Here is a 25,325-nt window from a genome sequence, read left to right on the forward strand (position 1 = left end):
CCAAGGACTGATCAACTGACTGAATGATTTATGGCTGGTTGATTGACTGACTAACAATCGCATACAATGTACTCTACTGTCCAGGGACTGACCAAATGATTAAATTATTTAATTTGCTGGGTGATTAACTAAATAAATGACTCTACCATCCGGGGACTAACCAATTGATGGTGTGATTTATGGCTGATTGATTCACTTACTAACTGACTCTACTGTCCAGGGACATACTAAAATAATTAATGATTGAATGATTTAATTAACTGGTTGAGTGACTGAATGACTGACTCTGACTTTGTTTATAATCGATTATAAAGGGTTTTGTTTCAAGTAATTTGCTCTCTACTCTCGATACTTGATTGTGGCAAGAATCTAACAACCTTCGTTCAAGTTTTGAGCAATCTTCTACATGTGACTTCTCTCATGTCAAAAAATCTTTGTACTCTATAATGTCTCTTCTGAAAATAACTGATGAGCTTCATTGAATATTTTAAACTTTTGTTTCCATTTCAGATGCCACAGAAAGACTGGACAAGGACCTTCATGTGCCAAGAGCCTCTGTTATCTTCAGTCATGTAAGTGCTGTATGTTTTGTGTTTTAATCCAGCTCTTAAGTAAAGCAGATAAACAAAACTGTTTGGTTTAAAGTTTCATAAAGAGACTGACTGATCAACTGGTTTTTTTGAAAAATTTGCTTAGTATACTTCTAACTATTCAACTAACCATTTTGACTGACTGACTGAGCAACTTGCAGCACCAAGACACTGACTAATTGAGCAACTGACTGACTGTGCAATTTGGTACCTGACTGGCTGACAAAATGACTGAATAAGCACCTGGCTGACTGAATGACTGTGCAGTTGGGCACCTGCCTGGCTGACAGAATGACTGAGTGAGCAACTGACTGACTGACTGTGTGGTTGGGTACCTGACTGACTGACAGAATGACTGATTGAGCAACTAACTGACTGACTGACTGACTGACTGGCTGACAGTGCAATTGGGTATCTGACTAGCTGACAGAATGACTTATTGAACAACTGGCTGACTGACTGACTGTGCAGTTGGGTACCTGACTAGCTGACAGAATGACTGACTGAGCAACTGACTGACTGACTGTGCGGTTGGGTACCTGACTGACTGACAGAATGACTGATTGAACAACTGACTAACTGACTGACTGACTGACTGACAGTGCAATTGGGTACCTGACTTGCTGACAGAATGACTAATTGAACAACTGACTGACTGACTGGCTAAACTGTGCAGTTGGGTACCTGACTGGCTGACAAAATGACTGATTGAGCAATTGACTGACTGACTGTGCGGTTGGGTACCTGACTGACTGACAGAATGACTGATTGAACAACTGACTAACTGACTGACTGACTGACTGACAGTGCAATTGGGTACCTAACTAGCTGACAGAATGACTAATTGAACAACTGACTGAGTGACTGACTGTGCAGTTGGGTACCTGATGGGCTGACAGAATGGCTGATTGAGCAACTAACTGACTGACTGACTGACTGACAGTGCAATTGGGTATCTGACTAGCTGACAGAATGACTTATTGAACAACTGGCTGACTGACTGACTGTGCAGTTTGGTACCTGACTGGCTGACAGAATGACTGACTGAGAAACTGACTGACTGACTGACTCACTAACTGTGCAATTGGGTTCTTGACCAGCTGACAGAATGAGTGATTGAGCAACTGACCGACTGACTGATTCACTGTGAAATTGGGTACCTGACTGGCTGACAGAATGACTAATTAGCAACTGACTGAACGACTGACTGACTGTGCAATTGCGTTCTTGACCTGCTGACAGAATGACTGATTGAGTAACTGACTGACTGACTGACTGTGCAGTTTGGTACTTGACTGGCAAACAGATTGACTGATTAGGTAACTGACTGACTGACTGACTGACTGACTGACTGACTGACTGTACGCTTGGGTACTTGACTGGCATACAGATTGACTGATTGAGTAACTGACTGACTGACTGTGCAGTTGGGTACTTGACTGGCATACAGATTGACTGATTGAGTAACTGACTGACTGACTGACTGACTGACTGTGCAGTTGGGTACTTGACTGGCTGTCAGAATGACTGATTGAGCAACTGAGCAACTGAGCAACTTACAGCACCAAGACACTGACTAGTTGAGCAGCTGACTGACTGTGCAATTTGGTACCTGACCGGCTGACAAAATACTGAATAAGTAACTGACTGACTGTGCAGTTGGGTACTTGAGTGACTAATTGAGCAACTGACTGACTGTGCTATTTGGTACCTGACCAGCGGACAAAATGACTGAATAAGCAACTGACTGACTGGTTACTTGACTGGCTGTCAGAATGACTGATTGAGCAACTGACTAACTGACTGACTGACTGTGCAGTTGGTTACCTGACTGGCTGACAGAATGACTGATCGAGCAACTGACTGAATGACTGACTACGTGTAACTAAATAACTTACCAAGTGACTGACTGACTGACTGAGCAACTGACTTAAGGACTGACTGGGTCTGCAAAGCAGGGGTCAATTAAATAAAACTTTTACAAGTGTAATTAACAAGTGTATCCATTGTTTAGAGTCTGTATTAATCACACCCTGAACAAATGAGCTGCTTTACGCCATTCCAGTGAACTTCAATTTTCTGTTTTCCCATACAGAGGTTTCTGATAACAACATTAATGAAATCAAAAGAAAGCTATACATAATCAAACCAAAATAATAATTAATTCAAAACAAAGAAATGTACACAGAGAAAAACCTAAAGGAATTATTCAAAACACACACACCTGACAGTGAAGGTGTTATCCAAACAATGAAGGACAATGCATAAAGTATGGCAATGGTACATGAGCGATCCTCGAATAATGGTCACAAACGTTACACTAAATGGCAGGAAAAGTGACCTGGAATTTAAATTAAGCCCGAAAAACCACTGGTCCTAAATCAGTGGAAACACTTTGAAAATTGCCACAGCTGTACACTTGTAAAATTATATTTGTAAAAGTTCTATAAAATTGAAGTGTTATTTGCTAGTACAGTCAACGGGTGGGTGTTAATTTATTTTAATAATATGTGGTAAATTATTCGGAAATGGTTTCTCTCTGGTATTCATGAAAATGTGATGCAGTCAAACCTTTTTTAATATGGGTACTAAGGAGGGCATAGAATGTGTGTGTATTAACGGGATGTCTAGATTAAGCAGCTTCAATTTAGCGAGTGCTTTCTTTCCTGAGGGACAAAGTAAAGTGTCCATAATTATAAGGTTTCTGTATTAAGTGGGGGTCCATAAAGCAAGGTTTGAATGTTAATGGGCAATTGCTCTGTTCTGAAAATATCTGATGAGCTTTATTGAATATTTTAAACTTTTGTTTCCAGATCAGATGTCACAGAAAGGCTGGACAAGGACTTTCACGAGCAAAGAGCCTCTGTTATCTTCAGTACTGTATGTGCTCTATGTTTTGCTTTGTAATCCAGCTCTTGAGTGAACCAGATTGTGGGCCAGGTGTTTCAAAGTTTGATTAAACTAATCCAGGGAAAGCTGTTTGTACGTAGTTATATTGTACCTAATTCTTTCTTTTCACAGTTATTTCACCATCAAGTGTACCACTTTTGGGAGTAGAAGTTTATAAATCTTACTTTTTCCAATAAAACAACAACAACAACAATATAAACTAAAAAATGTGCAAAATAAAATGCAACATCAAAGAGCAAAATTCCAAAATAAAATTAAATCAAGCACAGTTGTACAGCTTGGTCAACATTATTACCATGAAAATATGATAATTTAACCCAAGATCATCCAATTGAGTGTAGTCCTGAACAGCTACAGCTGTTGGGGATCCAGTGACTGGCATTTCTAAAATGTATAAAAGAAATCAACAGGATTGAACACTAAATATTTTATTGTTGACTTCTGAATAAATAATATTGGTTCTTCAAGACCAAGCAAATAAAATCATTTTTTTAAGGGATGCATTCAGCATTTCTGTTGAACTTTGTGTGAATTAGACATTTTACATTAAATACTTGCAATCGCCACTTTTTTGTCTCAAAGACAGCTGAAATGCTTTAAAATCTTTTTGGTTTCAAGAACAAAAATAATTTGATTGATTCCTAAAATTCCAACAGACATGCACTTGTTGTTGAAGTACTCATGATCAGAAAACTTAAATACAAAAACTGTGGTCATTATAAGTTTTCTCCTGGATTAGCATTTATTGACTTTGTTCAACTGTGTCACAATGTTTAAATCAATAGCCAAGTTCTGCTGAAATAATAATAATAATAACAATAATAATAATAATAATAATTATATGCAATCCATATTATTATTATTATTATTATTGTTATTATAATTATAAGGTTGTTATTATAGTACTTGTTAGTGCAGATATGCAATTCCATATTGTACCCATCAAATTTCTTACCACGTTGATCTATTCAAATGACTGTCTGACTTAATAATTGAATGGGATGACTGTGATGACAAGGATAACTAACATGACTACTGTAACTGGGATGACTGGAATTACTGGAATAAATAACATAACTGGGATTACTAGAATGACTGCTATGACTGAGATGACTGGAATGACTGGGATGACTGGGATTTTTGGGATTACTAACATGGCTAGGATGACTAGGGTGACTCAGATGACCAGAATGACTGGGATGAATAAGATTACTGAGATGACTGGGATAACTGGAATGACTGGGAACGACTGGAATGACTGCTGACTGGGATGACTAAGATGACAAAGATGACTGGGATTTTTTGGGACTACTAACATGACTGGGATGACTAGGGTGACTTGGATGACTGAAATGACTGGGATGACTATAGTGACTAGGATGACTAGGATAACTGGGACGACTAGGGTGACTAGGATAGGACAGCTGGGGGGTTTGACCAATTCACAGTGGCCTTATTTTGGATTTGTATTTTAATGGTATAGTTGGTAGGTTGCATATCTGTGCTGACTCGTATATTCGTTTTCTGTGAACTTGATGAGTGCATTTCAAATCTCTTCTTGCTTCAACCAGCAATTTCCCTGCATGGAAATATGTCTGAGGAATGACTGAATACACTTCACATTGATGGTGTGCAGTGCAGTGCTTCTCGCTGGGTGCTAATTATTTCAACGATTACAATAGTTATACAACCAACCATCTCATCTGCCAACCTAAGACAGCATTTGATGGGGGGGGGGGGGGGGGTGAGGGGTGGTAGGAGGGGTGGGAGGAGAAGAGCGTTTGTTCTTAGGTAAACCTGCAGGCGTAGGCAAATTAATTTGTTGTTTTGTTTTAAAGCTTGAATATCTGATATTCTTCACTGCAGTAACGTACCTTCCCATTCTTGAAGGTGATTTCTCAGTTTAAGTGAATAAAATGTCTAAATTGCTAAATTCACTGCCATTTTCATTCCCACTTTCGGGGAAAATTTAGGCTACACAGTTTTCATTACAAGAAAAAAGGATTTGGCATGGGTGAACTGGATTATTCCTTTAATTTGTTTCAATTGATTGTGAATTTGGATTGCGTGCCTAATCTTCAAACCTCTTTGTGAAAAACAGCAACAAGTGCTTTGAGTATGAATCTTGTGGCTCTCATTCTGACATTCGTTGAATTAATTCTGCCAATATAATCAGTCTACTACTTGAAAAGTGGAAGAAGAATTACACAACAACGTCAACAACAACAGCAACAATGACATGATTAAAATAGAGTCACCACTAAAAATTTCTGCCGCAGTGTTTTAAAGTACGTTTGACAAGCAGTGAGTAAAACTGGGCGTGGAAAACTTAGTGTGCTTCTGAGGAAGTAAAGTTGGGAGATTTTGAAAACTTGCACTCATCTTTTTCAGTTCCAAAGTGATCAACGTGTTATTTCTCTTTACTTCTTTGAGTTAATTACCAAGCAGAAGGGTGTTGAAAATAACATAATTATCGTGAAAGGGGAGGCTTTGTCTTGATCAACTGTCAGATTCTCAGAACTGATGGCAAAGAAAATCCGCAGCAGTTAGTAAAGAAAATAACATGTTAAAGCTTGGGACTGAACGTTCACGGTAACCTAAAGGCCTTCAGATAAGCAGTTTGTTTTGCAGTAACAATGGAGTCCTTAAATACATGTGCAAATTGAAATTCTTATGAACATCAACTCGTATCAAACTTGAGAGTCTTTTTTTCGGCCGTTATTTTGGCCCATCACGAAAAGTCGTGAAGCCAAACAACGGCCGCGAATAAGATCACACGCAAGTTTGACATCGGATTTTTAGCATAGTGATGTTTTTTCGTTTAGGTTTTTTTTCAGTGTGCATGTATTTTGTCCGTTTAATGAAAAACAAACTGCTTACTGAAAAAGTCTGAAATTTGTTCCCTCATGTTTTTCCAACTTTTGGAGCACAAGCAATCGCAAATGAAGACGGCAGCAACAGTGGCACCTAACAGAAGGCTTCATATGCACGCTCGCTTTTATTTTTTTGCGCATTTATTCGCTTTTGTATGCAAAAAAAAATACAAGAATGTGATAATCAGAAGTTCAAGGTTTTGAGAACACAAACATTTAGCCGTGTAGGGGATGTCAAATTCAAAAAGCGCGCGAACAAAGTTCAAATTAATAGGTAAATTTAAAATGCTGAGAAAATTAGAACAACAGAAGGCTTTCCCAGCTTGCTCGCTGTCATTTTGTTGCACATTTATTCGCTTTGGTACGCAAAACAACAAGAAAAGTAATAATAAAAAAATTCAAGGATTGAGGCGGAACAGAAACATTTAGCCTTCAAATATCAAATTCAAAACGTGCGCTTACAAAGTTTAAATTAAAAGGTAAATCAATTAAAATGCTGAGAAAATTTAGACAATAAATGATGTTCGCGTAACTGTTAATTATTTTTTCAAGTGCCGATCTTGCTGCCGTCGCTTTTTCGATTGCTTAAAGTTTTATAATATGCAAAGCAGAACTTGGCTTATTGTAAGGCTTGGACAAACAGTGAAACATTACGCGCAGTAACTTTGCACTGTGTTTCCATTTCCATTAAGAGTTATAAAGCAAAATGACAACGCAATATTTTTTTTTGCTTTGAGACATTTCGGACAAGGTCTTCGGAAGTGGAAATATAGTGTAATTTTAAGGCTGGTTTTTATTAGCAGCGTACCACAGACTTAAGTTTAGCGAGGTCATCAACAACTGAAGTGTATTAAAATACAAAGCTGAAGGTGTGAGCACAAAGATTATTCTTGTTTTCTCGTCGTAAAGGATTAACACAACACGAGCTGAGCACAACAAAACAAACTTTGTTTTGGTTTATCTTGCTTGTGCTTATGTTGTGTTAATTCTTAGCGCGGAAGAAAAATTATAATAAGTGCGTGGGTTTCCTAAAATTGTGCTTATGCTTTTGTTGTTGATGTCTTTACTAAACTGACGCTTGTGTTCATGTCGTTAGAAAAAACCAGCCTTTACTGCGCGTAATGTTTTACTGTGTCTGAGCCTTAAGGAGGTTTATCTGGTTCACTCAAGTAGTTGGATTACAAAGTAAACAGCACAGGTACTGAAGATAACAGTATTTTATTGAACGAATAAAGCTTGTCTGTGTTGTCCATTTATTTACAATAAAAAAAATACAAAAAAAAAGTAATCTAGCCTCCCCCGTCCCAGCCGGGCTGCTTCCACTCCGCTCCAAGTCGGTGTTCATTCTTCTGTCCTCATTTGATATTCCAACTTTAAAATCCTGGTCTGTTTTATCTGATCCCTTCATTCAAGCTGGGGGCAGTTGGACACTTAGAAAATTCAGCCGTTTGTCCCCAAGTGGGGAGGGCAGGGTGAAGAAAAGTGAGAGTTCGCTCCTCATGCTCTGAGGGTCCCATTCAACTCTGTCACAATACCACACCAAATTAATTTGGAATTAAAATTAGCCGAAACAATTTGAAGTGAAAATTATAATTTTGGTTTGAAAGTGCGTGTCTACAAAGTCAATATATCGTGAAAAATATCCAGAGTCGTGGACAAGAAAAAAGAGGGCGCAAGACAGTGAAACTCAGTCTTCAGTGGGTCTCCGTCATCGATGCCCAGAAAATTGGACAAAGCATCGCGTAGGTCTGACCGGCCTTCATCCCACAAACTTCACCAAAGAGCACAAGTCAATAATAATCTCTCCTCTGCGAAGCTACTGATATTGGATTTCTCTCGTCCTAGTTATTGTTTAGTATTTAGTGTTTAGACCTACATGAAAGGAAATTTGGAAGTGAAAATTACGCGTACTGTTTACGCGTCGCTTATTATTGCTGTTATTCTAAAGAGTCGAAATTATCTGAAAGTAATAAAGCGAAACATTATGAAGCAAAATTTACGCAGTACTGCTACAGTGCTGCGTAAATTGTGTGTTAAATATTTCGTTTTATATCTTAAAATTGGTTGCCCTTAAAAATCTAATGTTGAATTCGTTTAAATCAGTGCTGCGTAAAGGGCAACTAAAGGGATTAAAGCGATCTTGCAGATGATTTAAATTTTTGCCTGTTTTGCTTCCCGTAGAAATAATTCGATTAATTCTCTCATTGAAATAAAGGTTTATTTCTACGTAAATAAGAAATTTGTGCGAAAGAAATGTGAAGCTAGTAAAATTTAATGTTTCAGTTCCTAGGAAATTTTGGATTCGACAGCAAGTCTTTAAACCTTTAAATCTTAATGTTTTTCTGAATAATAACTATTTAAATTGTCCTATTTTTAAGTTCCCACGAGATTTGAAGCTTTAGTCACGATGATCACGCTAGCCGACTGTACCAGCATTGCGTGACGATCGTGACAATAGCTCGGCCAAATAGCGTGGAAATACGGTCGTGACTGGAATGGATACTTCAACTCAGGATTCCGATAAATGACTGGAACTAGCCAAATATATAATTTTTAATATAAAAAAAATGATCTTAAGTATATGGTTCCAGACCTATATCCGAAACCCTAATTTGAAGTATCAGTTGAAGTCGCCACCGAGAAATTGCCTTACATCGTGAAAAGTTAACACTTAGCAAAAATGTTTATTCTAGCTGTTTACATAAGGCTTTCCAAAATTTAGGTCAAACTAACCTGATTTTTCACACAGGCCGAGGAAATCTATTCTATGCCCTTCTTAAAAACAAGGATATAGCGCAGATTACCACAGCTGTCTGATTAATCAAGTATTTCCTTATTTCGAAAATGGTTTAGTATCTAAAGCTGATATTATTAGTCTAACATGAACAACCATGTTTGTTCGCCTGTTGTTTTCAGTTGACTAAAAAACAACAGGTAAACAAAAACAGATGTTGATGTAACCTAAATTTAGTTTTGTTAAATTTGCTATGATCTGACGTAGGAGAAAGATGAAAATGAAATAAATTTGGACCTATTTATGACCGTTGTTTTGTTTTTATGGTTTTAGTTAAATTTTCAGCTAATCAGGTAGGAAAAAGATTGAAATGAAATAAATTTGGACCTATTAATGACCGTTGTTTTGTTTTTATGGTTTTAGTTAAATTTTCAGCTAATCAAGTAGGAAAAAGATTGAAATGAAATAAATTTGGACCTATTTATGAGCGTTGTTTCGTTTTCACGGTTTTAGTTAAATTTTCAGGTAGTCAAAAAATATCAGGACAAAATTTGGCAATTATGGAAATGATTTATATGCTATTTTTGGTTTTGTGCAATTCTTTGGAGAGCTATTTATTGTTAGGAAATCAAAAGCTTTAGGTTTAGAAGAGAAATCCTCAACCAGTCGCCCCCATCAGAGAGATTCTTAGTAACTATCAGCTCAATTTGATGTCATTTGTGAAAATCCACCCAAGCCAGACCAATGCGATTCAGTGCTCAGTTCTCTGCCCTCGAATCATCCGTCGACACACCTACTACGTGAGCCGGGGAGCACGTTCTTGCACCCCCGTTTTTCGTCCTCAACAGTGAAACATTCCCAGACATATTGTTTGCAGACAAGCAACTTTCTTGATCGAAATGGTTATCTATCTATTTTCTTGGAAAAAGGTGTGGTATTATAACAAACTGAATGAAACTCTAAGAACACGAGAAGCAAACTCTCACCTTCCTTCACGCTGTCCTCCCCACTTGGGAACAAACGGCCAAATCTTCCAAGTGTCCAACTGCCCCCAGCGTGAACTACAGGATCAGATAAAGTTTCCCAGGATTTCTCAGTTGGAATATCTCAGAGGACATCAGAATTCCCACCTTCTCAGAGGCAGAGCTTCCACAGCCCAGCAGGGACGAGTTTGGCTAGATTTAAACATGACCTGCCCAAGTGATGGGCTCCTAATCTTGTGCGTGTGCCACCTGAGGTCTGAAATTAAATAAGAACTTTAAAAAAAATAATGAAATGCTAATGGCCTAAGAAAACAACCAACGATTCTTGATGACACCACTGGTTTCTCCATGAAATGACTCCAAAATGAAGAATAAGTGAAGAAATTCTATACTAATGATGTGTCACTACCCGGATCTGGGTAGTGCTTCTGATAGGTCGTGCCACAAGGATAATGTGTCTCAACCAATCAGAAGCCATACCCAGATATGGCTAGTGACATGTCATGAGTCACCATTTTGCGGGAAAACCAGTGATAGCATCTCGAAAAGTCAGCTGTTTTCAAAGGCTTAGCTAAACTAAGCCTAACAAAAAATTAATAATATTAAGATAACTAATGCAAGCTCATTAGCATATTTAAAACAAAACAGTTACTAGATATTTCTTAGTGCTACAAGTGCCCTCATAATGTATACATGTATTCAACTAATGCTCTGATTATGTGCAGAAAAATGGAAATGAAAAAGAATGCCAAGGAGTCAATTCCTAAAACTGACATGCCAGACCTTTCGAGAACCTATGGAAATTAAAAAAACAAATTCCAGAGAGCAAATGCAGCACAAGAAAAAGTTAATATATTTAAATAGAATATAAATGCAATCAACAGTCTGCAGTCTGTGAAAGCTGTGCAAAAGAATAAGTTCTCAAAAGTTCATAAAAATTGTTTCAGTTTTGAAAAGATCAGCAACTTCGAAAACATTCTAACTTACTACTTCAAGTTGCCTAGAAAAAAATTAAGCAGATGCAGACTGAAGATTGCCTTAGACGTAATGTTCATGTAAGCTTATGAATAATCTACTTTGCTTTATAATACTTAAGATCCTAATTTTCCTAAGATTTTTCCCAGACTCACTGTTTCTTAAGAATTTCCAGTTGCTTTGAGTTCTTTTTTTTTAAAATTAATCTCAAGATGGCAAAATCCTTAGTTCACCGACCTTACGTTGAAGTGCCAACAGAGACCAAAATCAATCATCAACTTATTAACAATAACAAAAAAATGAAACTCTACCTACTTGATACTTTCATATATTCTCCTTACTAGTACCATAAGAGAGGTAAGAAGGAACAGTAAGGAGAATTTGTCAAGTGAAATTGGGACTTCAAGGATTAAGGTCACTGTGGTTAATTGCTTTGCTATTCCTATCCATGCTGTGCTATGTAAATGAAGATCCAATTCCAGCTGTAGCTTCCTGGCCACTGATAGCCAGAGAGATGCCTTGCCTGACAAAGCTTATCTTTTCCCTTAATGGAAGATCATCATAAGTTTTATGATCAAGGTGTCTACATTCTACCAATATAATTATATTATAGCTTATAGGTTATCTGTATTGCCATGATGTTGTCATGAAAATTTAAAGATGTATACCTGTACAGTACTACTATTTCTTGCAGCCTGTATAGTCCCTGACTGAGGTAATATATTACTTAGGAGGTTTAGAGCTAATAATGTGCTAATGAGCTTGCTGAAGACTGTTTAATTCTAGCATTAAATTAACACTAATACTGTATAAGTGGAATCCTGGTCCTTTGAACCTCTTGATTATTCAAATTAAAACTTGTTTTCCTTCCCCTGAAGTCACTGTATTTTTTATATTTCACCTTGGGTTTTCTCAAACAGAAAATGGCAAGAAAGCCCAAAACCCCCCCAAAAACTTAATATCCCTCTAATTCTTTGAACTCCTAGTTTTCTAAGACCAATCTTCATTTTCACAGGAGGTTCAGAAAATCATAGTTCCACTGTGTTAAGATAACACAGGAAGCACAACAACTCCTATAATGAAGACGAGTTCCAATAGAAGGTGGACCTATAAAAAGAATTGAGTGTGTGGTGAACTTTAACAAAAGGAATAAAATTAAAGCAAAGTTAAAAATTCTGCCTGTGTGATTAATGTTTGCTGTGATAAGGTTGTAATGCTTCCCATGCCTCTTAAGATACAGGCAACATTGTGCTTCCTCCTGTTCTAAGAAAGTGAAAGTCAGTGAATGGCTAATGTATTTTGACTAGTAGTCCCAGACAATTACACGGAAAACAAGGCCACTCCCACCTACACCGGCAGCACAATGTCATCAACTGTATATGCAGCAAAAGCTCTATAAGCCCCAGCCTACCCCCCTACCTATCACTGATCGCAGCCTCTATTTCTTTAAGACTAGATTTTTAACCTGATCCCCTTAGTATCCATTACATCCTCCACAACTTACCTTGAAAGCCATTCCTTTTGCAGGAAATGTCAGGAACTGATTCCCATCAAACCAGTGCAAGAGGATTTTGCCAGTTTGTGTCAGATTATTGATCAAAAGAACCACCCTTTGCCTAATGTCCCCTTCCCTATCGAGATAAAAAAATCCTTTCTTCCCCCCTAATCGTTTACCCCCCTCCTCCCCCACCTCTAACTCCTCCAACCCTCCTTAAAAGGCAGATAGGGGCTTAATTGAGCTTTTAAGGTTTTAGGTATGTAATAATCTATAAAATATGTAAATTTACCCACCCAACAACTATAACTTTATATTAAATACTATACTAATATCATTATCGCTATTATTTTAGCAAGATTTCCTTTGAGCAGTGAGGCACTAGGCCCGAGGGTGGTACTTTATGAATTTTTGGGTGGGGATGTGTCACTGGGACCCTGGGGCCCGTTTCTCGAAAGTCCCGGTAACTTTTTGGGCCCGAAATCAAATATTCAAATCGAAATAAAAAGAATAAGAGCGCGGCTCCTGGCAAGCAAACTACTCCATTTTGTTTCTTTAACTGATAGTTTTATCATGTTAGATGCAAAACTGTTGAAACCTCGATCTTTAATGGCAACCGAGACAGCTCACCGGGCCCGTTAATTATCGGGACTTTCGAGAAACGGGCCCCTGAACCCTTAGCCTATATCAAAACTAGTTCAGCTCAATTTTGCTATTCTTTACCAGACAAACTGGTCTTAAATTATTTTGTTGAAACAATTTCTCTGTATCTAGTTAGCAAATGAAATACTGTCTTTCATCTTTGATAAAATTGCCAAATCCTGAGGAAATGTCATTTATAATCACTAATTAATATAATCATTCTTGGCTACAGAGTTTCATTCATTGCAAGAATGAACCCTTTTCCCTTTTCTTCCCAGAGGTGAATCTCCTTTGTAAAATTGAATGATGTATGTACTACTCAAAGGAATCTTGTGTTTGAACTTAAGTGGTACAAATAAGCCACTGGATGTTTTTCAAAATATGATTTTCATTTTTTTTGGAACAAAATAATCCAACTGGAAAACTTTGCCTAATTGATAAGTCTCTGTCCAGTTGCTAAATTGAACCAGATGGTGACTCATTTACTTCAAACCCTAAAGAAACTTTTGATCAAATTTTCTCAGTGACACTTATTTTTGTACAAACATGGTGGCACACACACTGTATAGTGTATCATTTTTTCTTGTAATACAGATACCTTAAGTATTCCCTCCAATAGTGAATTACAGAATTCCTAATCAAAATTTGATCTCACTACATACAGCAATCTACCCTATAGCTGAAATGTGCTAAAGATCCTACAGTGACTGAATTTTGATTGGAGAAATGAAGTAGGTTTTCTTTGAATTTGGAAAGCTGTAAACTACGCGTAGAAATTAAAGAAAAAAATATTGCAAGTGAATCAATTCACTCCTGTTGGGAATACCATGGACCTGCTTTGAACAATGCATGAAGTCCTATTTGTTGAAATAGTCAATATTCTTCGGTTTTTGGTTTTTGTTTTTGTTGCTTTTTTTTTCACTGCCAAACTAAATGAATTTGCCTATTGCTGTTGAATGGGGGTTGTGGAACAACAGCTGGGTGAAAAACCTCCCCGTACGTCCACTTGCTCCTAGGAGGAAAACCCCGGGCCAGCTGTACCCCGCATTCAATGACCTCCCGGGCAGGGTCAGAAATATTCTAAAACCCAGTACCTGTGTTGAGGCAGAGTACTGGTTGTAACAGTAAGTAATAAATTATATGATTATATAGATACTAAACTAAATAATGAATTGACTTTGATGATACCAGCCTCCTCACTGTTGGCTTTTGAACTCCTGCTATTGATGAATTGCAGACCAGTTTGCCAAATCCGCTCTTCTTTTCAGCCTGAGAAAAAAAAATAAGAATTCATTTTTACTTGATTGTTAACTTCTTTACGACTCCTTGCTGACTTTTGGCATGTAGGTATTTTTTGAGTTCAATGTCTAAGATTGAGTCACAAATGTAAATGACTTCATAGGGGGGGGGGGGGGGGGGGTGTAGCTACCTAAACACATGGTGCACATGTGAATCCCTAAAAAAGCCTGCAAGACTGACTGCAATGATTAAGATGACTAATGAGGTAACTAGGGTGACTTGAATGACTGGGATAACTTGGATGACTAAGATGACTGGAGTAACTGGGATGACTAAGATGACTAAGATGACTGAGGTGACTGGGGTGAGCAGGATGACTGGGATGATTAGGATGGCAAGGGTGAATGCAATAATTGTGAAGACTAGGATATAGGATGGCTGGGGTGACTGGGATGACTGGGAATGATATGGATGATTGGAATGACTAGGAGGACTAAGATTACTGAGATGACTAGGAGGACTGGGTTGACTGGGATGACTGAGGTGACACATGACTGGGATGACTCAGGTGACTGGGATGACTGGGATAACTGTGATGACAAGGATAACTAGAAAAACTGATGACTAGGATGACTTGGATGACTGAGATAACTGAGAGATAACCAGGATGTCTGTGATGATTTCTCTGCTGGGATGACTAGAATAACTAGGATGATTGAGATGACTGGAGTGACTGAGGTGAAAAGGATAGGTAGAATTACTGTGATGACTAGGGTGACTGGGATGATTGGGATAAGTGACTGATGGAAAGAATAAGTAGAAGTGGGGTGACTAGGATGACTAGGGTGATGAGATAACTAACATGACTAGGGTGTCTGGTATGACTGGGATGAATAGGATGAGTAGGATGACTGGGATGACTGGGATAACTGGGGTGACTGAGATGACTAGAGTGACTGGAATGAGTGGGATACTAGGATGACTGGGATGACTAGGGTTACTAGGATAACTGAGATAACAAGGATGACTGGGATGACTATAAATTATTAGAATAACTAGGACGAAAGGATGACAGGGATAACTAGACTGCCTGGAATGACTAGGTTGCAGGGGGGGGGGGGGGTGTACATTTTTTTGAACAAAACATTTAAGGATATTTTTTCAAGGACACATTTCCCATTTTTCAAAGATTCCAATCAGAGACTTGAGTCTATGTACTATGTACTTAATGTACTATTAGAAAAATGCTTTGTTGTATTTCCCTTTATATAAAAGTAGCCAAAACACTAAACGAAGAGGCAGCAAAATTGAGGATATCAGAAAATTAGCCTAAACAACTACCAACAATTTTTTGCATGTGCAATGAAAAGTTGATTACAACTCAAAATTCATGCACGTGCAAGAGTTTTGCAAGTGCACTGATATTTTGTAAGTTTCTTTACTATTCATTGCTAGGCCAGTGCCGCCACAAACATTTAAAATTTAACATTAATTTGCAATTGTAGCTTTTGTTTTCTGACACTTAAACAATGACTACACTTCTAAATTACACTTGTAAAAGTTTTATTAAATTGACTCCAGGAACACATGGAGGCAGATTTGTCAGTGGACAATAGTCATGCTGTGACCATTGAATTTCCAATATTTCACATGATGATATAGGATGACTTATATACGCAAAAATGGCAGAAGCACATTTTGGAAACAAGAGCCCCATTATGGCTCTTGTTAAAAAGTAAAACATTGGGTTTACTGTGAACAGAACATTGGTTGCCATGACAACTAACCCTGGATCTTCAAAGAACCTGTCGAAACTTTCTGCAACTTGCAGAATATATGTATACATTTTTTAATTAATTAATTTTAACTTGCAGAATATTGGTAGCACTACTTTTTGCACCAATTTTGAAAGTCATGTTGACTAGAGTGATGTTTATGTTGCTTATGCATGCACTCTTGAACGCATTCTCATGTACTCTTTGTAGGAGGTTTGAGCCTTTAGCCCCATGCTTGACATGCTGGCAGACAACAGAGTATATTAACTGATTTTACTGACCTTACCAATTCGACTGTTTTTATTCAGTTTATCCTGAGAAACCTTACAAACGATAAAGGTTAGTTTTATTCTCCTCAGCCCATTCTTGTTGGATTTTTCTGCTCCACTTTTTTTGTCTTATTCTTCTCTGATGTTTCGTGCGATTTTTCGAACCAATTTTTTGTCAATTTTTTGATCAATATTTTTGGCCAATTTTTGGTCCCAATTTCTTTTCCTCCCATTTCTTGTCCAAATTTCTCTCCTATGTTTTGGCCAATCTTTCCTCCGATTTTTTTTCTGATTTTACATCCAACTTTTTGTTCCATTGTTTGTATGATTGTTTGTTCAATTTCTTGTCTGATTTTTTCGTGCGATTTCTTGTTCATTTTTTTTTTCCAATTTCTTGTAAGATTTTTAACCCACTTTTTTTGTCCCATTTTTTGTCCAATTTTGGGGTCCAATTTTTTGTTCGATTTTTTGGTCTGATTTTTTGTTCGCTTTTTTGTGCAATTTTTTGTCCACTATTTTTTTGTCTGATTTCATGTCTGATTTCTTGTCCCATTTTTTGCCTGATTTTTCTTGTCCAATTTTTTGTCTGATTTCTGGTAAGATTTATTCCCTGATCTATTTTTCCCATTTTCGTCCGATTTTTTTGTCAGATTTCTTGTCCGATGTTTTTTGTCTGATTTTTTGTCCGATATTTTTAGTCCGCTTTCTTGTCCGACTGTCGGATGTCTGATGTCTTATCTCCAATATCTCATGTCTGATGTCTTATCTCCCATATATAATGTCCAATATCCGATGTCTGATGTTCCATGTCCAATGTCTCATGTCCAATGTCTGATTTGCTATCTCTGATGTCCCATGTTCCATTTTATTGTCCAACTTCGTCCAACTACTTGTCCGCTCGTTTGTCTGATTTTTTGTACATTTTTCGTCTGAATTTTATAGTCCAATTTTTTGTCCAATTTTTTGTTCCATTTCTTGTCTGATTTTTTTTGTACGATTTTTCTTGTCTGATTTCTTGTAAGATGTTTTGTTCCATTTTTTTGTCCTCATTCTTGTCCGATTACTTATTCAAATTTTTGTCCTATTTTTTTACCATTTTTTTGTCCGATTTTTTGTCTGATTTCATGTCCAATTACTTGTGCGATTTTTTGTCCGATTTTTTTGTCTTATTTCTAGAAACATTTTTTGCCCAATTTTTTTGTTCCACTTTTTTTTCGATTTCTTGTCCGATTTTTGCCAGATTTCTTTGTTCCTTATTTGTCGGATATTTTTGCCCGATTTCTTGTCAAATTTTTGTCCAATTTTTTTTGTCAACTTGTTGTCCGATTTTTTTGTCCCATTCCTTGTATGACTGTTGGATGTCTGATGTCTTAAGTCCGATGTCTAATTTTCCATGTTCTATATCCCATGTCCAATGTCCAATGTCTGATGTCCAATTTTCTGTCTGATGTCCAATGACTGATGTCTTATGTCCAATATCTGATTCTGATGTTTGATGTCCAATGCCTGATTTTCAATGTCAGATATCCGGTGTCCGATTTTCGATGTCTGATATCTGATGTCCAATGTCCGATGACTGATGTCTGCTTTTCAATGTCCAATGTCTATTAAAATAATGTCCAATGTCTAATGTCCAATGTCCCATGTCTGATGTCCAATTTTCGAGGTCTGATGTCCATTGTCCGATGACCCATGTACGATTTTTCTTCCGATTTTTTGTTAAATTTCTTCTCCAATATTATTTTTCGTCTGATTTTTCCTGTTCAATTTTTTGTCCAATTTTGTTCGATTTTTAGTCCTATTTTCTTGTCCAATTTATTGTCTGATTTGTTGCCCGACGTCTTGTCCCATTTTTTGTCAGATTTCTTGTCTGATAGTTCGTCCGGTTTCTTGTCCGATTTTTCTTGTTCGATTTCTTGTCAAATTTTTTGTCTGATTTTTTGTCAGATTTTTTGTCCGACTGTCAGATATGTCTGATGTCTGATGCTCCATGTCCCATGCCCAATGTCCAATGTCTGACATCCGATTTTCAATGTTTGATATCTGATGTCTGATGTCTTATCTCCGATGTCTGCTGTCCTACAGTTACTGGGATAACTGAGCTGGGATGATTATGACTAGAATAACTAGGACGAGAGGATGACTGGGATGACAGGGAAAACTGGGATAACAAGGATAGCTAGAATAAATGGGATGACAGGGTTGCAGGGTTTGTACCCTGTTTTGAACAAAAACTTCCAGCATTTTTCAAGAATACCAATGAGAGACTTAAGTCTGTCTTTTTTAGTTCTTCCACAACATGACTGCAATAATTTTTACCCTGAAGGTCAGTTTGCTCCTTTAAGCACTTGACGATCTGGGTTGGATAAAGTTAGCACTAAAATTCAAGAACTTTCCAGCACCGACTACAATTTCAAGGACTTTCAAGGTGCATGTGAACCCTGAGGTGTATTCATGTAAGAAATTGTGCACAAAAAAGGCATATATTTAGTGGCACGCCTCTGTGTCCTTTCAATTCTTGTAATTAACTGGAGTGACTGGGTTGGCTTGGATAACTGGGATGACTGGGAAGACTAGGATCACTGGGATGGCTAGGAGGACTAGGTTGACTGGGATAACTGGGGTGACAGGGATGACAAGAGTGACTTGGATGATTAGGATGACTTACTAGGTGACTGAGGTGACTGTGATAACAGGGATAACTAGAAAAACTGGGATAACTAGGATGATGAGATGACTGGGATGAAAGGATGACTAGAATGGCTAGAATGACTGAAATGATTTGAACTCCTGGAATGACTGGAATGACTAGGATGACAAGGATGAAGGAAATGACTAAGATGACTGGGATGAGTGGAATGAGTGGGATACTAGGATGACTTGGATGACTAGGGTTACTGGGATAACTGAGATAACCAGGATGACTGGGATAATTTGCATGATTAGGATGAAAAGGATGAATAATAATGAGATGACTTGGATGGCTGAGATGACTGGCATAACTAGGACGACTGGGATGCTTTGGATGACTGGAATGACTTGCATGATTAGGATGAATATTAATAAGATAACTTGAAAGACTGGGATGCCTAGGATGACTGCATGACTACAACAACTAGGAGAATAATTGGCAAGACTACGATAAATACGACGACTTGGTTTACTGAGATAACGGGTGACAGGGATGATTGTGATGAAACAGAAAAGTAGAATTACTGGGATGATTAGGATGAATGGGGTAATGAGATAACTGAGATGAATAGGGTGACTGGGGTAACTCTGATGGCAGGGATATGTTGAATAAAAGGGATGACTGGGATGAATGGGGTGGCTGTGATGAATGGAATGACTGAGGTGGCTGGGATAACTATGATGACTACAGAGACTGGGATGACTAGGATGAATGGATTGACTGGGATGACTAAGGAGACAGACACGACAGTGGTGACCTCATTGACTAGGACAACTAGGGTGGATTAGAATGACTACAATGACTGGGATGACTGGGTTGACTGGCATAACTAGGATGGCAGGGATGACAGGTGAGACTAGACTGACTGGGATGACTGAAACAACTGGGGTGACAGGAGTGACTAGGGTGACTTGGATGACTAAAGTGACTGCGATGAAAGCAACTACTGGGTTGACTAGGACACTTAGATTAGCTTGGATAACTAGGATAAATAGGATGACCGGAATAAGTTGGATGGGTAGGATGAGTGGGACGATTTAATGAAGGAGCAGGAAACACCATTTGATGCTTTAAAGGGGGAAACAGTGGGATTTGGAGTTGTGTGTACCTCTGGAAAAATCCTAAACAAAATGTAGTAGTCTGATAACAGTTAAGAAAGTTACAAAAAACTGATACCTGAAATGCCAGAAATCACCAATGGAAGACCACGATCCCTCTTCCTTGAGATGTCATCCCTTTAATTGAAGAAATAGTTTTGATATCCAACTTGTGATGGGCAAACAATCTCCCAGAACAACACCAAGAGGGAGGGGTCCTGTTAAATGGCCAGAGATGCAAGAAATAATACAGGCAAATTTGACTGTCAGGTAGAAAGGAAGAATTAGTCTCCCTACAGCACCTATTATATGGATGTCTATTTTTCTGCAAAAACGTTTTCTAACAGAATAAATATTTATATGGAGTCTTGATTCTGCAGTATTAACTTTTAATACTTGCATAATTTTTAAATTTCGTGATCTGACAACAGCTTTACATTGGCTTCTGATGACTATGATCTATCTCAAGAAACATTAATTTTTTTAAGTTAATAAGATAGTAATAATAATAATAATAATAATAATAATAATAATAATAAATACTTAATTATACACTCCTGCTTGGCCATGCTGACTCCAATTACTAATAAAAAAAATGGCTGTACAACAACAGCTGGGTAATTATAACCACTGCAAATGTCCATTTCTATATCAGAGAAAAACCCTGAGCCAGCTTAACCCCACACTCAGGGCACTTTCCAAAAGTCAGAACCGGCTGGCTGGACCTTGGCCAGACTGGTCATTTTGATAATGAAACAGAACTTTTACAAAGAGTTTTTGCTGAAAAATCATCTCTTCTTGCCTTACAGACACCCTGCTATAACGCACACCCCGATAATATGAATAGCAGCAAAATCACAGGCAAAAATGAATTACAGATGTTTTGCCTGAAATAAACTTTCGCTTTTAGACTCTCGGTTATGAACACACTAACTTGAGGTCCCTGCAGTGTCCGCTAGAAGGAGAATTGACTGTTTTTAGCATTTGACTTATTTCACTGAATAGTTTGATTAAAAGTGAAATTCTCATCGCAATGGGAATGGTCTGGCCAGTCAGTTCTGACAAATGGAAAGCACCCTTAGTGATCTCCCAGGTTAGTCATAGACAGAGTGATGTAAAACCAAGTCTCTGTAATGAAGAAGGGTAGCTACAAACAATAAATTATTCCTGTGTACCTAACCAGATGTAATTCCTAAACTTGTCCTCTAAATCCAGACTCTCCTCCCAAGAATGCAGTCCATTTAAATATTAATCTCTGACCGGCTTGCCTTATTTGTTGTCATTTTTCTGCCTGAAAAAAATTAAACAAACCATATTTATCAACACATAAACTTGTGACTTGCCACTTCTTGCTATAAATCTCAACACTCCTTGTAATCCATAAACACATTATGAACATGAATAAAGTATAGTAACATTTCCTAAATGGAGAAAATCAACCATTTAGATTTAAGAAGTGGAAACATAAAATGAGCTTGACAAATGATGATTTGAAATAATGTCAGGACTGATAACGTTCCATTTAATGGCACAAAAGCTTGAAAACTAATGACTGTCACTCATTTCTTAAACCCACTTATAGATGTTTGGATATCACATATAATATTTGCTTTATGTCTAATGACCAAATCCAAACAATGCTTGTTCTTAAACCATTAACTCTATGGTGGAGAATTAACTCTCGTCTCAAGTATGATAGCAAACATTAATACCCTTCAGCAATAAAACACAGGGGCAGAGCTAGGATGTTTGAAGAAAGAGCTATGCACAATTTTCCAAATCCCCCTCCCCAGATCATTAAAGCCCAAATCTTTTTCAGGTTACTTGATTAAAGGAGAGGTTACATTGTAAGCTTAAACATAAAAACTGTTTATGAAATGACATAACAGGAAGCTGTAAAAATCATAAATTGGTTGTCATTTATTACTGTAATAAATGACAACCAATAACACCAACAAGCTACTATCTTGTTTAAAAAATAGTTTTACACTAACAACAGCACCCTACATTTGCATAATTGTGCCCTACTTCAGCTACTACATCTCACTCATCACAGTCATCCCAGTCATCCTAACCAACCAATTCCCACCAGCCATCCCTGGTCCTCCAAGTCATCCTAGTCATCCTAGTCATCCTAGTAATCTAAGTTATCCTTAGTGTCATCCCAGTTGTCCCAGTCATTTTATCCTAGTCATTCTTGTCATCAGTCACCCTAGTCATCTTAATCACCCTAGCCATCACAGTTATCACAGTGATCCCAGTAATAGCAGTTATCCTTGTCATCCCAGTTACCCCAGTAGTCACTTAATTCATCCTAGTCATCCTCTTTACATAGGTGTAAATCACGCCATCATTGCTTAGAATATGATGTTGGATAGTATAAATTATTTCAGGTTATAGGCCTTATCACAGTTTTGACGAGTAAGGTAACCGCGCAAGACATTACAGTGTTTGTATGAGAATCTAATGTGGACTAATTTCCGTAAAACGGCTGTTCTGAAAAAATATGAATATTTATTGTAAACTAAAGCTTCACTTTTCATGATTCTACTTAAAAAATGCAAGGTCGTTACATTCAGCTACATGCGCTAGCACCAAGCTATAAAATTTTCTATACATTTGCCTGTGAAATTTTCCCAGGAAAAATTGCAGACAAACATATATATGTAAAATCTAAAGCAAGCATCTGGAGAAATTTAAGTAGAGTAATGGCCCCCAAAATTTTATAGTAAAATCCTTTGCTGTGTAGCTTTAGTTTACAGTTCATAATACTTTTTTCATAACCCCCATTTTACAGAAATTATTCGACATTAGATTCCCATACAAACACTGTAATTTCTGACTGCCCTTTGCAGTTTGAAATGCTTTGTCCCCTACTTATGTTTAGTTTACGCTGACTCTGTTGCTGCATTTCACTCCAGTATTTGTAGCAAGTTTACCTCACAGATGATCTTTTCATTATATGTTGAGCATATGTGTAGTTGGTTCACAACGAGTTACAGCTGTACATATGTAATTGACATACTATTTTTTGTCAAGTGTGAGATTTTGTGAACGTGAGTGTTAAATTTTCTGAGTGTATTTTCTGTGTACATAACTGACTGCCCTTTGCTGATTAGCTATAGGCGCAATTTCGATAATTCAAGATTAAAGATTAAAGATGTGGTCAAATGCTGATATCCAAAAGCACCATATGGCAATATCCAGTCACCGCAGTGAACACAGAGTTTGACGAACTGTCTACAACACATGGCCTTTGATATCATAACTTCAACATTGCATGATGTTCTCCGCAAAGTCTGATAGCCGAAAATTATAATATTATTTATAATTACTTGCTCTTGCAACACATCATCTAATTCAGGAACACTGTTCACCCTGATGACTGCAGGGACTTACAAAGTTTCAAGTATTTTTACCATGAAAGCCTTTTGAAATATTCTTTTGTGTAATGAAGCAGAAAATATTTAGGACAATACCTTCCTTTAATTGTTTGCAAGTTGCAATTTCTGTCACACAAAGATACATTTGTAAGATGGGATCTGTACACTGTAAATTAGCCAGTCAAACAGCACAAAATTTTCTTTTTCTTTCAGACAACATCATTTTGCATTAATTAATCATTTTCACCAGAAAATATTTTAAATCAGTTAGACGAGGGCTTAAACCTAATCAGTAAAATGAGAGCTACTCAATCTGAGTAAAATGAAAAAGTCACACATTTGAAAAAAACTTATTCAGGTATACAAATTAATAATCAAACCAGTTTAAAAATTTCGAACTACAAAACAAATTGAACTACAACATACACGCTGCATAACTGACTAACTACCTATTTGATTGTCTAATATGTGACTACAACCCTGGTCAAAACGTCTTGGGACACTTGAGGAAATTAGGCACAAAGACGCACTTTGCTAAATTAACTCGTATTCTACCTCTTAAAAAGGCTTGGAGATGTTGTTATAAGGGGCTATTTGTGCTCTCCCCCTCTCCCCCAAGCAGTGTTGATTGTGTTGAATTAAAACTTCAATGCATAACGCCAACATTGCACCGAGGGGGAAGGGGGGAGGGAAGATGCCTCAATTTGACAAGCTATTGCATAAGTGTCCCGAGAGTTTTGACCAGGGTTGTCTGAAAACCCCTTCTATAGGAAAACGAGTTTTAAACATTACGAAACTTAGAGAAAAGTTGTGGATTTGTAGGTATAGCAATGTTAAAAAAGTTACCAGGTGTTACCTTGTTAGTATTATTTATTCCGAGAGCGGAGGCGAATAGATGAACGGTTTCAAATGCATGCTTATTAAGTATCCTCAACGTACTCAAGGGCAAGAAACTGTGAAAACATTACAGGAAAAAATCATCGTGGAGCAGAGTGGGCTTAGGTTTGAAATGGCAAGTACAAAACATTTCCACATTATCTAAATGAAAATGGTTACGCATATTTACAAGCAGAGAAAAATGGGCTTCTAAGTGAAAACAATCGCAAGTTGCGTGTACGATTCCGCAAAAACCTGAAACGTCCAGTTGCGAAAAATCCTCTGCTTTGGACGAATGAAACGAGGTGGCCTTTAATTTACATGCCGTGTCCTTCGTCCACAAATACAACGAAACGTAAAAAAAAATCACTGATATGGCGACAGAAGGGAGAAGGTCTTTCGTTTTCATTAAATGATATTAATGAAGGCTCTAAGGACTTGGCTGACGCCATCGCTTGTAGAAAAGGGGTAACACTAACTGTACCTTATGAGAAAATGAACGCCAATTTCTTCGCTCAGTTAAATAAGGAACCATTTTAATACAGCATTTGGTCAGGCAAGGCCGAAAAGAAACGCAAGAAGACTCTTTTTAATGGACAACGACCCAGACAAGCAAGAGTGCGAAGAAGGCCCAAAAGGATTTACTGGGACTGATATGCGTCCATTATTTGCATAGAAAATTTAGATAACCAGATCAAATGTTACTTAGATGAAGAGGCTGTAACACAGATTTTTACAAAGGATTCATTTGAACAGCTTAATGCATAAGTTTCGGAGTGTTTGATGATTGAT

General features: G+C 37.5%; 1 protein-coding gene across 2 annotated transcripts in view; it reads left to right on the forward strand.

The window, feature by feature from the left end:
• LOC140940228 (uncharacterized) overlaps positions 1 to 25,325 on the forward strand; it is a 230,704-nt gene that overhangs the window by 1,355 nt on the left and 204,024 nt on the right. The window contains exon 2 of one of the 2 annotated variants that reach the window (XR_012166312.1): positions 3,404 to 4,308. Coding sequence is in view for 1 of the 2 variants with exons in the window: in XM_073389150.1 (XP_073245251.1) it covers positions 511 to 572 (62 nt within the window). In the remaining variant the exon portion in view is untranslated. Of the gene's footprint in view, positions 1 to 510; positions 573 to 3,403; positions 4,309 to 25,325 lie in introns of those variants that run through there. The other variant, XM_073389150.1, reaches the window with a different exon arrangement.

The sequence above is a fragment of the Porites lutea genome, chromosome 6 (assembly GCF_958299795.1).
Source record: "Porites lutea chromosome 6, jaPorLute2.1, whole genome shotgun sequence".
NCBI lineage: Eukaryota > Metazoa > Cnidaria > Anthozoa > Scleractinia > Poritidae > Porites > Porites lutea.